Source organism: Cervus canadensis, chromosome X (genome assembly GCF_019320065.1).
Source record: "Cervus canadensis isolate Bull #8, Minnesota chromosome X, ASM1932006v1, whole genome shotgun sequence".
In the NCBI taxonomy this organism is placed as follows: Eukaryota; Metazoa; Chordata; class Mammalia; order Artiodactyla; family Cervidae; genus Cervus; species Cervus canadensis.
Window position 1 is genome coordinate 142390154 of NC_057419.1, and position 10825 is coordinate 142400978.

The 10825-nt window shown below is 54.7% G+C and overlaps 1 protein-coding gene across 4 annotated transcripts; it reads right to left on the reverse strand.

Annotated features, from left to right (window-relative positions):
* Nucleotides 1-1019: 1019 nt before the first annotated feature.
* Nucleotides 1020-10610, reverse strand: CCNQ (cyclin Q). Of its 4 annotated transcripts, XM_043459227.1 has the most exons (7): nucleotides 10294-10610; nucleotides 8752-8942; nucleotides 7627-7810; nucleotides 6202-6334; nucleotides 4515-4742; nucleotides 3663-3698; nucleotides 1020-1516 (listed from the first exon to the last, which is right to left on the reverse strand). In XM_043459227.1, the coding sequence occupies exons 3-7, from the start codon at nucleotides 7794-7796 to the stop codon at nucleotides 1427-1429; spliced, it is 657 nt and encodes a 218-aa protein (XP_043315162.1). In that variant the 5' UTR covers nucleotides 7797-7810; nucleotides 8752-8942; nucleotides 10294-10610; the 3' UTR covers nucleotides 1020-1426. The 4 variants fall into 4 exon arrangements, with proteins under 4 accessions (XP_043315162.1, XP_043315163.1, XP_043315161.1 ...); XM_043459228.1 differs by lacking the exon at nucleotides 8752-8942 and having other exon boundaries at nucleotides 10298-10610; XM_043459226.1 differs by lacking the exons at nucleotides 3663-3698; nucleotides 8752-8942 and having other exon boundaries at nucleotides 1020-1456; nucleotides 10294-10596.
* Nucleotides 10611-10825: the final 215 nt, after the last annotated feature.

Below are 10825 nucleotides of genomic sequence, written 5' to 3' on the forward strand. Positions count from 1 at the left end.
GCTCTGTGACTCTCAGATGGAGTGGGGACACCAAGGACAGAGCTCGTCAACGCAGGCCAGGCAAGTCCCAGGGTGGGGGGCCACACCCAGCCTGTGGGGAGGAAGGGGGTGATGGAGGCAAGGTCCTTTTTAGAAAGCACAAGGTGAAAAGGATTGGCAAGAAAGCCAAAGCCACCTTCAGAGCCCAGCCAGGCCCTCACCCTCTGCCGTCCACACTCAGAGCCCAGGCCCTGGGCTTGGGCACCAGTTCTGTTCTCAAAGGGAAGGACAAAGTGGAAAAGGGGACCTTGGCTCATATCCTTCACCCTGAAGCCAAAGAACACAGTCACTCATAACTCAAGGGAGCCCTGCTGCCTGACTTGTCACCCAGGTATGACTCCTCCTTATGCCCTTGACCCAGTGGACCCCAGGCATGCCAACCAGCTCCCACACCTGTGGGTGCCAGGGGGCACAGTGGCTGGCGTCCAGAGCCCACATTCCCTGGGTGACAAGCTCGGAAATGCAGTGAAGTGTCTGGGACAGTCCACCAGGCCCCACACTATCATGGTGAAGGGCAGTCCCACCAGTACGTGTGGAGCCTGGACCCTTTCTCCCAGAAGGACATTTGGGCCGGAGATTAACTAGACTCTGCATCTAGACTCACCATTTCAGCATTTTAAAAAAAATCTGTAACTTTCTAGATACATTTTGGTCAGATCTAGATTTCTTAATCTCAAATGATAGTCCTTAACCCCTCCTTCCAAAATGTAAGTTCATTCACCAAGCAGAATTACTGCCAAGCCCTGCAAGCGTCCCAGCAGAGGAAGGTCACGTTGGCTCCTCTAGGGGGTGCCATTGTGACATGGGTACAAGTTGTGTCATCCTGCCCTTCCAGAAGTGATGGAGGGCCTGCCCTTGGCACCTCAGGTTGTAGGAAGGGCAATTCCACCTGGAGAGCCTCTGAGGAGAAATCGAGTCTGGATGGTACCCACAGACCTGCAGGGCAGCACGGGCTACAGAGCAGACACCGGGCGTCTCAGTTGATTTCTATCATCTTTTATTACACAAAATAAAATTTCATCTATGTTGAACATTCATTCATATTTTCTATAAATCTGGCTTTTAAAAAATCCCCAGGGGTGCAGTTCCATAGCTTCTTAGATTTTCCTGCCGATGACATCACTCTTCAATGGCAGTCAGGTCCTCTCAAAGCACAAATGTTGATGCAGCGACTGGCCTTGAGCTGCCCCACTTGGTACACGCTCAGCCTGCCCGCTGAAGGCGTGACTCCCGTCACTGTCCCGACCACGGCTGCTGGGGACAGTCATTGCCTTCACCAGCCCTCCCAGCTGGTCCTCTGGGGGCTGGCCTTCACGGCCCTGTGGCGGTGCCGTCCCAGGCCGCCAAGCGTCCCGGGCTTCTCTTTGGGGAGGCCTGGACCAGGGCTCTAGGGGATCTCTGTGTCCATGGTATAAATCTGAATGAGATCAGACACAATGTTATCAATGGTTGGCTTGGTAAGGTCTTCACTAAACACCTAGAAAGGAGAAGGAAAACAGGTTCTGGTTAGACTGCTTCTGGGTTAAACAAGGCACCTGCCACAAAGCACAGAACCATAGTACATGGGAGTATGGACGGCATGGGGACTCTGCTATGGGAGACCATTCCAGACAGAAGAGGCTTTGGTGATCATCCAGCTCACACAGGAGAGGGGACTTGTCCTGGGCACGTGGGGAGCTGGTGACAGAGCTGGGCCCAGAGCACAAGCTCCTACCCTCCACCCTGGGCTCTCAGCTCCATGGTTTCTGGGGGGTCCATTTCCAGAAGTAGACTGGACACACCCCACCCTAGGCCAGCCCCTGAGGAACACATGGACCTGCTCTCTAGCCTGGACCAGACCACCTTTTTTTTTTTTTTCTCAGTGGCAACACTCAGCTTGAGGGATCTTAGTTCCTGACTAGGGACTGAACCCAGGTCCCAGCAGTGAGAGTGCAGAGTCCTAACCACTGGACCACCAGGAAATTGCTCAGACTGCCCCTTGACTGTGCCACAGAACTTATAAAATTGCAAGGTGAGTCCCCAGGGGCCCAAATGAAAGGGGTAACCCTGCCTGTTTCCAAGTAAGATCTGGCCCTGGCCCTGCTCCTGGGAAGGGACTGCTAGTCCCTGCTTGATGAGAGGGGGACCTGGGAGCTTGGACCTGCTCTCTCCTGGACCTTACCTCCATTCCTCTTATCTTGGCTGATTTCAACCTGCATCCTTCCCCAAGAACTAACCCTGACACTCATAACCATGAGTATAATGATTTTTCTGAACTTTGGGAATCCTCCCAGTGACACATGGAGCTTAAGGGTGCTCCTGGGGACCCCTGATAACACCAGAAGTAAAAGGCAAAAAAAGGAGTCCCTGGTTGGATGCTGTGGCCCCTAGGCCTAGGGGTTGCTGCCTGGGCTCCAGGTCTGGGGCTGAGCTGGGGCAAAAGCTGGACCTGAGTCCCCCCTGCTGCATGGACACCCAAGGAAGCTTGAACCCATCATGGGCTATCATCTCAGGTGGGAGACAGTGACCTGGAAAAACCCCCGCCCTCCCCATCCAGCTCAGGAAGATCCAGCCATGCCCCCCCCCCCCAACCCCGCACTCTGGGTGGAAAATGAATATCTCAGAAACACAGGCTTGCTTGTCAGGATCCACTACCTGAATGCTTCTGGAGACCCCAAGCCAAGAAATGACCATTAAAAAGTAGCCCAGGGCCAAAATCTGGAAGCAACCCAAGAGTCCATCCACAGAGGATGAACTAACATGACTCAGACCAGCCATACCATGGAACGGCACTCAGCCTTAAAAAGGATGGAAATTCTGAGTCCTGCTACAACTCACTACTGCTTTAGAGCTGGAGCGTCATCCACCCAGAGGACCAACACAGTTGGGTGCTAAGGTCTGCCCCATCGCCACCACCACACCCAAGGGCAGACAGGCTTCAGGGGGGATGTCAAGTCTCTTAAGCAGCATGGGAAGCCCACTCAGAGCAGACAAGTGGCATCAGAAAGGTGGCAGCTGGGAGCACGCAAGCAGGAGGTGTCTCTCATCAGCAAGCAAGTGGCCCTCACATGCCCAGAGGAGGTCCAAGGGCTCTGGTGCATGGAGCCCAGAGCCACCCAAAGAGAGTGAAGAACGGGGGAAGCACAGCTATACCGTCCAGAGAAGTAGGCTCACCCAGGGGAAGTGTGTCACCCAGAAAAGAGGCCCACTACCTGATTCAACGGAGGGGGGATGCAGGGGGTCACACAATCTGGAAGTCCCCAAGAAGTCCAGCATGGAGCAATGCTTTTGTCCACACAGCTACCCTTCCTGCTCCCCCCTCCAAGCTGCCATCAGGCTACATCCGGCCTGAGGTTGGGGCCACAGATGCCTTTGTTTGAGGACACTTGCACACCTACTACCCGTCAGGCCCAGGCGCTGGGCTTGGGGCCTCTGATGAAGTAGACAAGATCCCTGGCCTCAGGGGAGGGGGAAGGACAGACAAGCAGGAAAGGACAATGAAGCACAGAGAGTAGCTGCTATCTCCGAGGAAGGGCAGCCCGAGGTGGGGCGGCGCTCAGGAAGGGGGAGGCAGCCACTGTAGGTTCGCAGGGGAGGGGTGGTGCACAAAGAGAGGGAGTCTTCCAGCAATTCAGTCTGCTCACATGGAATCTCATTCCAGGACGAGGAGGGACAATGAGCTTCGTTTCATGAAGAAAGGAACAGCGGATTTCAAGCATGGGAAAGGAAAAACAGAGAATGATCTCAAAATCCCATTTTAAATAACGGTGGGACTACTGAGGGAAACCTGCTAGGACTGCATGCAGCCTTTCTGGTGGACACAGTTGACTCAGCTCTCAATAAACTGCTCCCTGGGTCCAGCCAGTCTTGAGGAGGAGGGCTGTCATCTATCTCCTCTGTTGATCCATTCATCCACCCACCCATCCATCATCCATCGACATTCCCATTCTAACATCTATCCAGCCAGCCATCTACCCATCACTGATCCATCTCTGTATCTATCGCCTATCCACCTACCTACCAGCCACTGTCATTTAAGGGCACCCCCGATACTTTGGATGTGATGCCAGACTTACTGATGTCTGATCTACAGAAAGCTCCCACTCAATGCAATAAAAGCGCTCGCTTGAGCTCAGTAGTTCTCAACCAGGGGTGACACTTGGCATCCCTCCCCACCCCGAGACACTTGGCAATGTCTGGACACTGCTTGGGTTGTCATGGCGTCCAGTGGGTGGAGGCTGGTGATGCCGCCCTGCACCCAACAGTGCCGAGCATGACCCCCCCCAAACATCCACACTATCAAGGGGGAAGAGCCCAGCTTAGGCTATGGCGACAGGATATTTTCAAACTTCAAGGTTCTCCAGTAGCCTGTATCTTTCTTTGCAGGTAATTACTACAAAGACAGTTGACACCTGGTGCGGGGACTGCTGAAGGTCCTCAGGGAGGGAAAAGGCGAGGAGGGGGGGAGGGGACACACACCAATGCAGTCACCTCACCTGCCACCATGGCTTCTCGGCCTCGGCCTCAGCAGGCACTTCGACCCCATAGGCTTGCAGGGCCAGGTGGATTACTGCCACAGCTATGTGCTGAGCTCGGAAGCGGAGGCATAGCCCCCCGTGGTAGCTGTCCTGTAGCAAGGCCCAGGCGGTGACGGAGACAGGGGTCCGCTGCCAGCTGTAACGGTTCAGCCAGTTCTTGAGCGAGACCAGGTAATGGAGCAGGTACTGTAAAGACATATGCCAGTCAGCCGCCCCCCACCATCACCTGCCTCCTTAACCGGGAGCCTGCAGGCCCTCCCCCTGCCAGCCTCTCTCTCCTAAACTGCCACAGTGTGTATACATCACAGATCAGATGTCGTCTCCCTGTGTCACTTGGGGAAAAAAGCCCCAGTGACTTCCACAGGCCTGGCCCCACCCTGCTACCAGGTCCACCTCCACCAGCCCCCACCCCAGGTCCCCACGGGTTCACCCGCTCTTGTCCTCTGAACCCAGCTCCTGAAACCTGCCTGGGCCTCTCTGTCAACATGGCCCTGCCCTGGACACCATCAGCAATTATTCTGCTCCTCCCCTTGGCCCAGCTCAAACATAAAGCTCCAGAAACTGTGGCCTGATCTGCAGAACAGACCACAGCCCCCACGGGCCAGCCAGAGACAGGACATCAGGGGGGCTCGAGTCTCTGAACACCCTCCAGCTCAACTGTCAGTTCCTGTTCTGCCTGAACACATGCTCTCCTTGAGCCCATGGGGAGGGCAGCCCTGCACTGCACACAGACACAAACCATGACTGCTGAGCATCTTCACCATGGGTTCTGGGATTAGGGAGGTGGTGGGGGGAAGAGATGATAACAGGGGCAATAGGAAGGCCTCCATGGTGACCAAGTTGTTGTTTCATACGTTAACCGAGGCAGTGGCCACCAGTACACATGACAAGCAAGCAACACCCGGAACTTGGGCAGGGGTACTGTATCGTCACCCACACCCTGACTGTTATCTTATATTTATTCGAGTTTTGCAAAATGCCATTTGGGGAGGCTGGGCTATTTCTTCTGACTCCTTCTAAATCTACAACTCACTCAACAAAAATTCCAATGGGAAAGAGACAAAACCACAGTGCAGAGGCCCACATCACAGCGCCTCCCCCTTCTCTCTGCAGTCCACCCACCAATTGCCCACATGAGGCCTCAGGTCCCCAAAGGAGACCGTTGCAGGGCTGCTTTCTGTGATAACTCTGCTGTTGGGAGGAATGTGTTCCTAACAGTGAAGTCAGTGACCCGACTTTTCTCAGGGTTTTTCTGCACAGATGAGCTGCGTATGAGCTGTGAGGCGGAGCAGCAACTCCCAGGAACAGAGACTCCAGCAGATCATGAAACCAGCCTTGCCTCCGCTTTTGTGGGTCAGTGAACACACAATTTATATGGGTCTGGAGACAGGCACAGGCTTCAGAGGGCACACGGATCCCAGCTTTCGGCCACAGCCGAGTGGGCAGAAAGGCAGAAGCTGAAATCAGAGCTGCCTGAGAACCCTGGGAGTGGGGATGAGAGAGGCCACCCTAGCGTCACTGCGCCTCCTTGGGGCCCCGTGTGGCTCCAGGCTCAGGTGACTGCACTTTCCGGATAAAGAGCAAAGACTTTCATGCCGCTGGGAACCATAAGTGACTGCTGCCCTTCTACCAACCCCCGCCAAACCTTGTGCGGGTGCTGGAAGGAGACCTGGAAACGCAGGACCCGCAGCACGAGTAGTTCACACTGTACGATGCTGTCCCGGATCTCCCAGAAGCGCGAGTCCAGCTCCAAGGGGTCACTGCCCGGGTGGAAGTATCTGAACAGAGAAACAACATGGCTGGCAGTAGAAGGGGGTGCCCCCAGGAGCCCCCAGTCATGGAGTGTCCAGATACACACACCAGGGCTCCTCTGCCATCGACCAACATACGGTCCACCCACATGTCTGCATAGGGGATAAAAACAGGAACCAGGGAGGAAAGAAGCTGCCTCCAGTGTTAGCCCCAATGGCTGTGCCATGGCACTCAGCAAGACATGGGCTCTTTGCACCCGGGGGTGGCAATGCCCAGGGCACTCAGTCTGGGCCCAGGGAAGGTATTTAAACACAGGGATGATACACACTCAGAAACATGAAAGTATTTCAGCTATTTCCCAGATTTTCTTTCTTTCATTCTAGATCTTTTTGTCCTTGTGTACACCTTATTTGTCTACAAGACTCCCATCTATGCAAGATCACTAAGATGTACGGGAACAGGATTTACACTCGAGTGATCAGAACTCTCAGCCACCGAGTCATTGTTCTCAGCTCCCCTCTCGTCTTCCGAGCTCCCCACAGAACCCACCTGGGTGCCCACATCCAATTAGTGAGCCCCACAACTTCCCCTCATGCCCACCCGCCCTCCCTGCTGGGCCCTGGCAATTACAGGTGGACTCCAGCTGCCCCCACCCCAACAGTGCCCTCTCTGGTTTTTTTTCCTAGTCATTCTCAGTACATCGCGAACCTGTCATGTTTATGGGATAGGGAGTGCTTTTCCATTAACTGTTTATTAAAAGAGAAGCAGCACAAAATAGCTTTCTTCCTTAACGATTACAGAGTTCCTGGAAGGGCTATGACACACTGCTAGTCAGTAACTTTCCAGAAACTGCTTTTCTCCCAAACCCGCTGGGCCTTGGCACAGCCCACCCAGCCAGCTGGACCCCCATGTTCTTCCCCAGCAGGAACATGGCTACTCAGGCCCAGGGCTGCGAGAGACACTCCTGGGTGACTCTGACCCAGTTTCCACACCATCTAAATAGGACAACGGCCCCAGAATCCAATTGCTTTGATCTGTCCTGTCCAAGACTCCTCAAGAATCTTCTTTGGTGCCCCTCTGCAAGCTCCCTGTGCTCCAGCCTGTGACAGCCTCTTTCCACCCCTCTCTGCACACCATCAGGCCTCTGAGGTTTCCCCCAAATCTGGCCCCAGTTGCTGTTGCACAGGTGCCCCTCGACTTCTGACACTGTGCTCACTCCTGCCTCTGCTGCTGGGGCTCCTGGCCCCAGTTCAAGGCCACCCAAGTGCCTCCTTCTGAGTTTGATTGCTGGCACCTGGGAGACACCAGAAGCTGCTACCTGTTGGAAACGTTGATGATGTCACGTGTGCGCAGGTGCTGTTCCTCCACTTTGCCGGCCAAGTAGAGAGAAGACATGGCCACCAAGTAGGGGTCGTAGGCATCCAGGTTGATCTCACAGAAGAACTTATGGTAAATGGTACAGGCGGTGGCAATGGGGATGGACCGCATCCCTAGCTTGGCACCTACCAAGAGAAAACACGCAGGGGAGATCTTCATCCAGAGCTCACCCCCTGTGAAGTGTGAGGTGCGCCACTCAGTTGGGCACTGAGGGTGCACACGCCTGCTCAGACAGCACCAAGAGCCCAGGGCCCAGCTGACAGGGGCTGCTGACCCTTCCACGGGGTTCTTGACCTGAGGAATTAAGAGGCAGGCTTGTCAGACTCTGACAGGCTAATGAGCCCCTGGAGTTCACACTCAAGTGCCACCTTCCCTTCATAGCTCTGCAGGTTCCTCACTTCTCCCAAGCCCCCAAAGCTTCAAACTTCTCCCCGATCCGTGCCTGGCATATCCCTTTCTGCACATCTTGAAAGCACCAGCTGTGTGTCTGTTTCCACGTGAGGAGGCATTTAACTAGAGGTCACCCCCACCTCTGCAGCTCGTAACCAAAACCCTGCCAAGGTGACAAGAGGAAAAAAGGCCTCTTAGTGCCACACAGATGCCACAGGTTCTGATGCACTGGGGTACTAGTCCACAGGGTCAGAAAAGGCAAGCAAAGGAAGCAGGGTGACTGCTAAAGGCAACCACAGGCCGAGCAGGAGAAAAGGAACATTGATGGCCACAGCCAGGCTTGAGGGAAGAGCAAGATAGTGAAAAGGGAACAGAAAGAACTCAAAAACTGGAGCATGATAGTTTGATTTAGGCCTTAAAAGCCCTATATCCCTCAGACAGCTACTAATGAAATCACTGCACTGGGTCACAGAACTAAAACAAATTCACAGTGACCAGTATTAACAAGGGAAGGTTAACTTGACACCCCAGAGACTGAGGGAAGGTGGAGAACAACCAATAATCATTAAAACTGTGTTCAACATCCTCTACCTAAAAAGATGTATTAGTTCCCTTGAGCTGCTGGAACAAATTACCATAAACAAAGTGGCTAAAAACAACACGCTTTTTCTCTTACAGGGCCGGTTCCTTCTGGAGGTTCCAGGGGAGAATCCATTTCCTTGCCCTTTCCAGTTTTTAGAGGTGCCTGCAATCTTTGGCTCGTGCCCTCTTCCTCCAGCTTCAAAGCCAGCAGTGCAGCATCTTCTAACTGTGCTTCCATCATCACATGGCCTTCTCCTCTGCCGTCTACTTCTCCTGCCTCTATCTCTAAGGATGGGTGTGATTATATCAGATGCAGCAGATCATCTAAGACAATTCCCTGACATCAAGATGCTTAATCCTACCTGCAAAATCTCTTTCGCTACATGAGGTAACAGTCCCAGGTTCTGGGGATTAGGATGGGGCACTCTTTGGACCAGTATTCAGCCTCACACAGAGAGCAAGGGCATATGCAAAACATGAGAGGAAGGACATATGCAAACATTTTAGCATTAGCTTTCAGCATTTAGCACTTAGATTTAGCATTTCAAGGTTTAAACTTGACCTTAGACAGTGAAGTTCTATGTAGACAGTTCCTACATGGAACCCGTCATTCTCAGAGATGTCAGATGAGGTGGTATTGCTACATGTGAGCCTCAAAGGGTGGCATGTTTCCCTGGTTTACATGGACCTTCCAAGCATATGTGTGGCATATATGAGGGGCCACTGCCATCCTTCCTTATTATACACTTTTCAAAACTTTTTGAAAATTAAATGTACAAACCACTGGGATTAATGGTCCTAAACTATTTCTCCAGAGTCTGCTTATGTTGACTTGAAAGCAGACTCACTCAAACCGCTCTTCCCCAGAGTGTACATATGGAAACAGTGCAGTATTTTTGACAGAGAAATGTTTCTATGGAAATGCAACTGGCTTCCTCGCCTGTTGGGAACAGGGGCGCTCAACACTACAGTGGACGCCAAGTCAGGGTTGGAAACACTCAAACCCCTCTTCCACAGGGTGTACACAAAGCAACCAAGATCGAAAACAACCTAGCATTTTTGACAGAGAAACATGCTTGCAAGGAAATACAACGGGCTTCATAGCCTCAGCCTCGGGAGCAGGGGCGTCCAACAGCACAGGCGACACCATGTCAGGGTTCAGAACAGAGGGTGCGCCTTGGGTCCTCACTGTGACGGGACCTGTCAGGAGCGCCACCAATGGCGTGTTCCAGAAGGTTCTATGTGACCAAGTGCTGCCGTCCCCTTATGCTGGAAGACAGGTATGTCGGAAGGCACCTTCTAAGCTAGGGCCAGTCACTTGCCACATCCTCTCCTGGGGCCTAGGCGCCAGTTGTGAAATAGCCAAAAGCCCAGGAGGCAGGGTGTGGCGTCAAGGCTGAGGCCAGAACGCACAGGCCGAGCCTCCACTCGGGCAGGACAGGCCCGATCTCTGCCTTCATTCAGCCACGCCAGCTCCGCGTCTGGCAGGTCCCCTTCCTCCGGGAAGCGGGTCCCCTACTCCAGCAGCCCCTGCCCACCCGCTCTCGGCTCCCGTGACAGGCTAGGGGCCGGCTGGACGCTAGGGCAGCACTGCGGCTCCGGCCCCCACGTCCCGCCCTCTTCCTGGCGCGGTTACCTGCCTCCATGATGAACCTTGTCACTCGGAAGTGTACCCTCGACTCAGGTGCCAGCCGCCCCTCCGAGCCCCGTGTCTCAGCCCCTCCTCCGCAGGTCCCGGGGCCGCCGGCCTCCATGAGGCCCCGCCCCACAGACCCAGAGCCCCCCACCGGAAGGAGAGGCGCCCAGACGCGTGGCGGCTGGCTCCGCGGGTCCTCGCCGCGGGAGCCGAGGTGCCGCCCCGCCCTGCCTGGGCCGGCCCTCCCCACCCCCACGGGTGAGGGTGAAGGCGAGCCCGGCAGACTGCGCAGGCTCCAGATCAAGCGCAAGCGCACAGGTCCACCCTGTCAGGCGTCTGTCAGGCGACTGTCGCGCTCCCCGCCCCTCAGCCTGGACTCCGGAAGTCATCCCGCACCGCCTCAGGAGGCGTAGGCCCCGCCCCCGGAGACTCACACTCCGCCCCTGGAAGCTCACAGGCGGCCTCGGGAACCTGGGAGGCTACTCCTCCAACGCGCAGGGAGGTTACAGCCCTAGGGCCAGAGCGCGAAAAC

Bases quoted from the DNA above. Each gene is read 5' to 3' on its own strand.
- CCNQ (XM_043459225.1), bottom strand. From the start codon at position 10,411: ATGGAGGCCGGCGGCCCCGGGACCTGCGGAGGAGGGGCTGAGACACGG. The intron at 7,811-10,293 runs GTAACCGCGCCA...TTCTCTTGGTAG, and splicing joins AAGGTTCATCATGGAGGCAG to GTGCCAAGCTAGGGATGCGG. The intron at 4,743-6,201 runs GTTTGGCGGGGG...ATGTCTTTACAG, and splicing joins CCTTCCAGCACCCGCACAAG to TACCTGCTCCATTACCTGGT.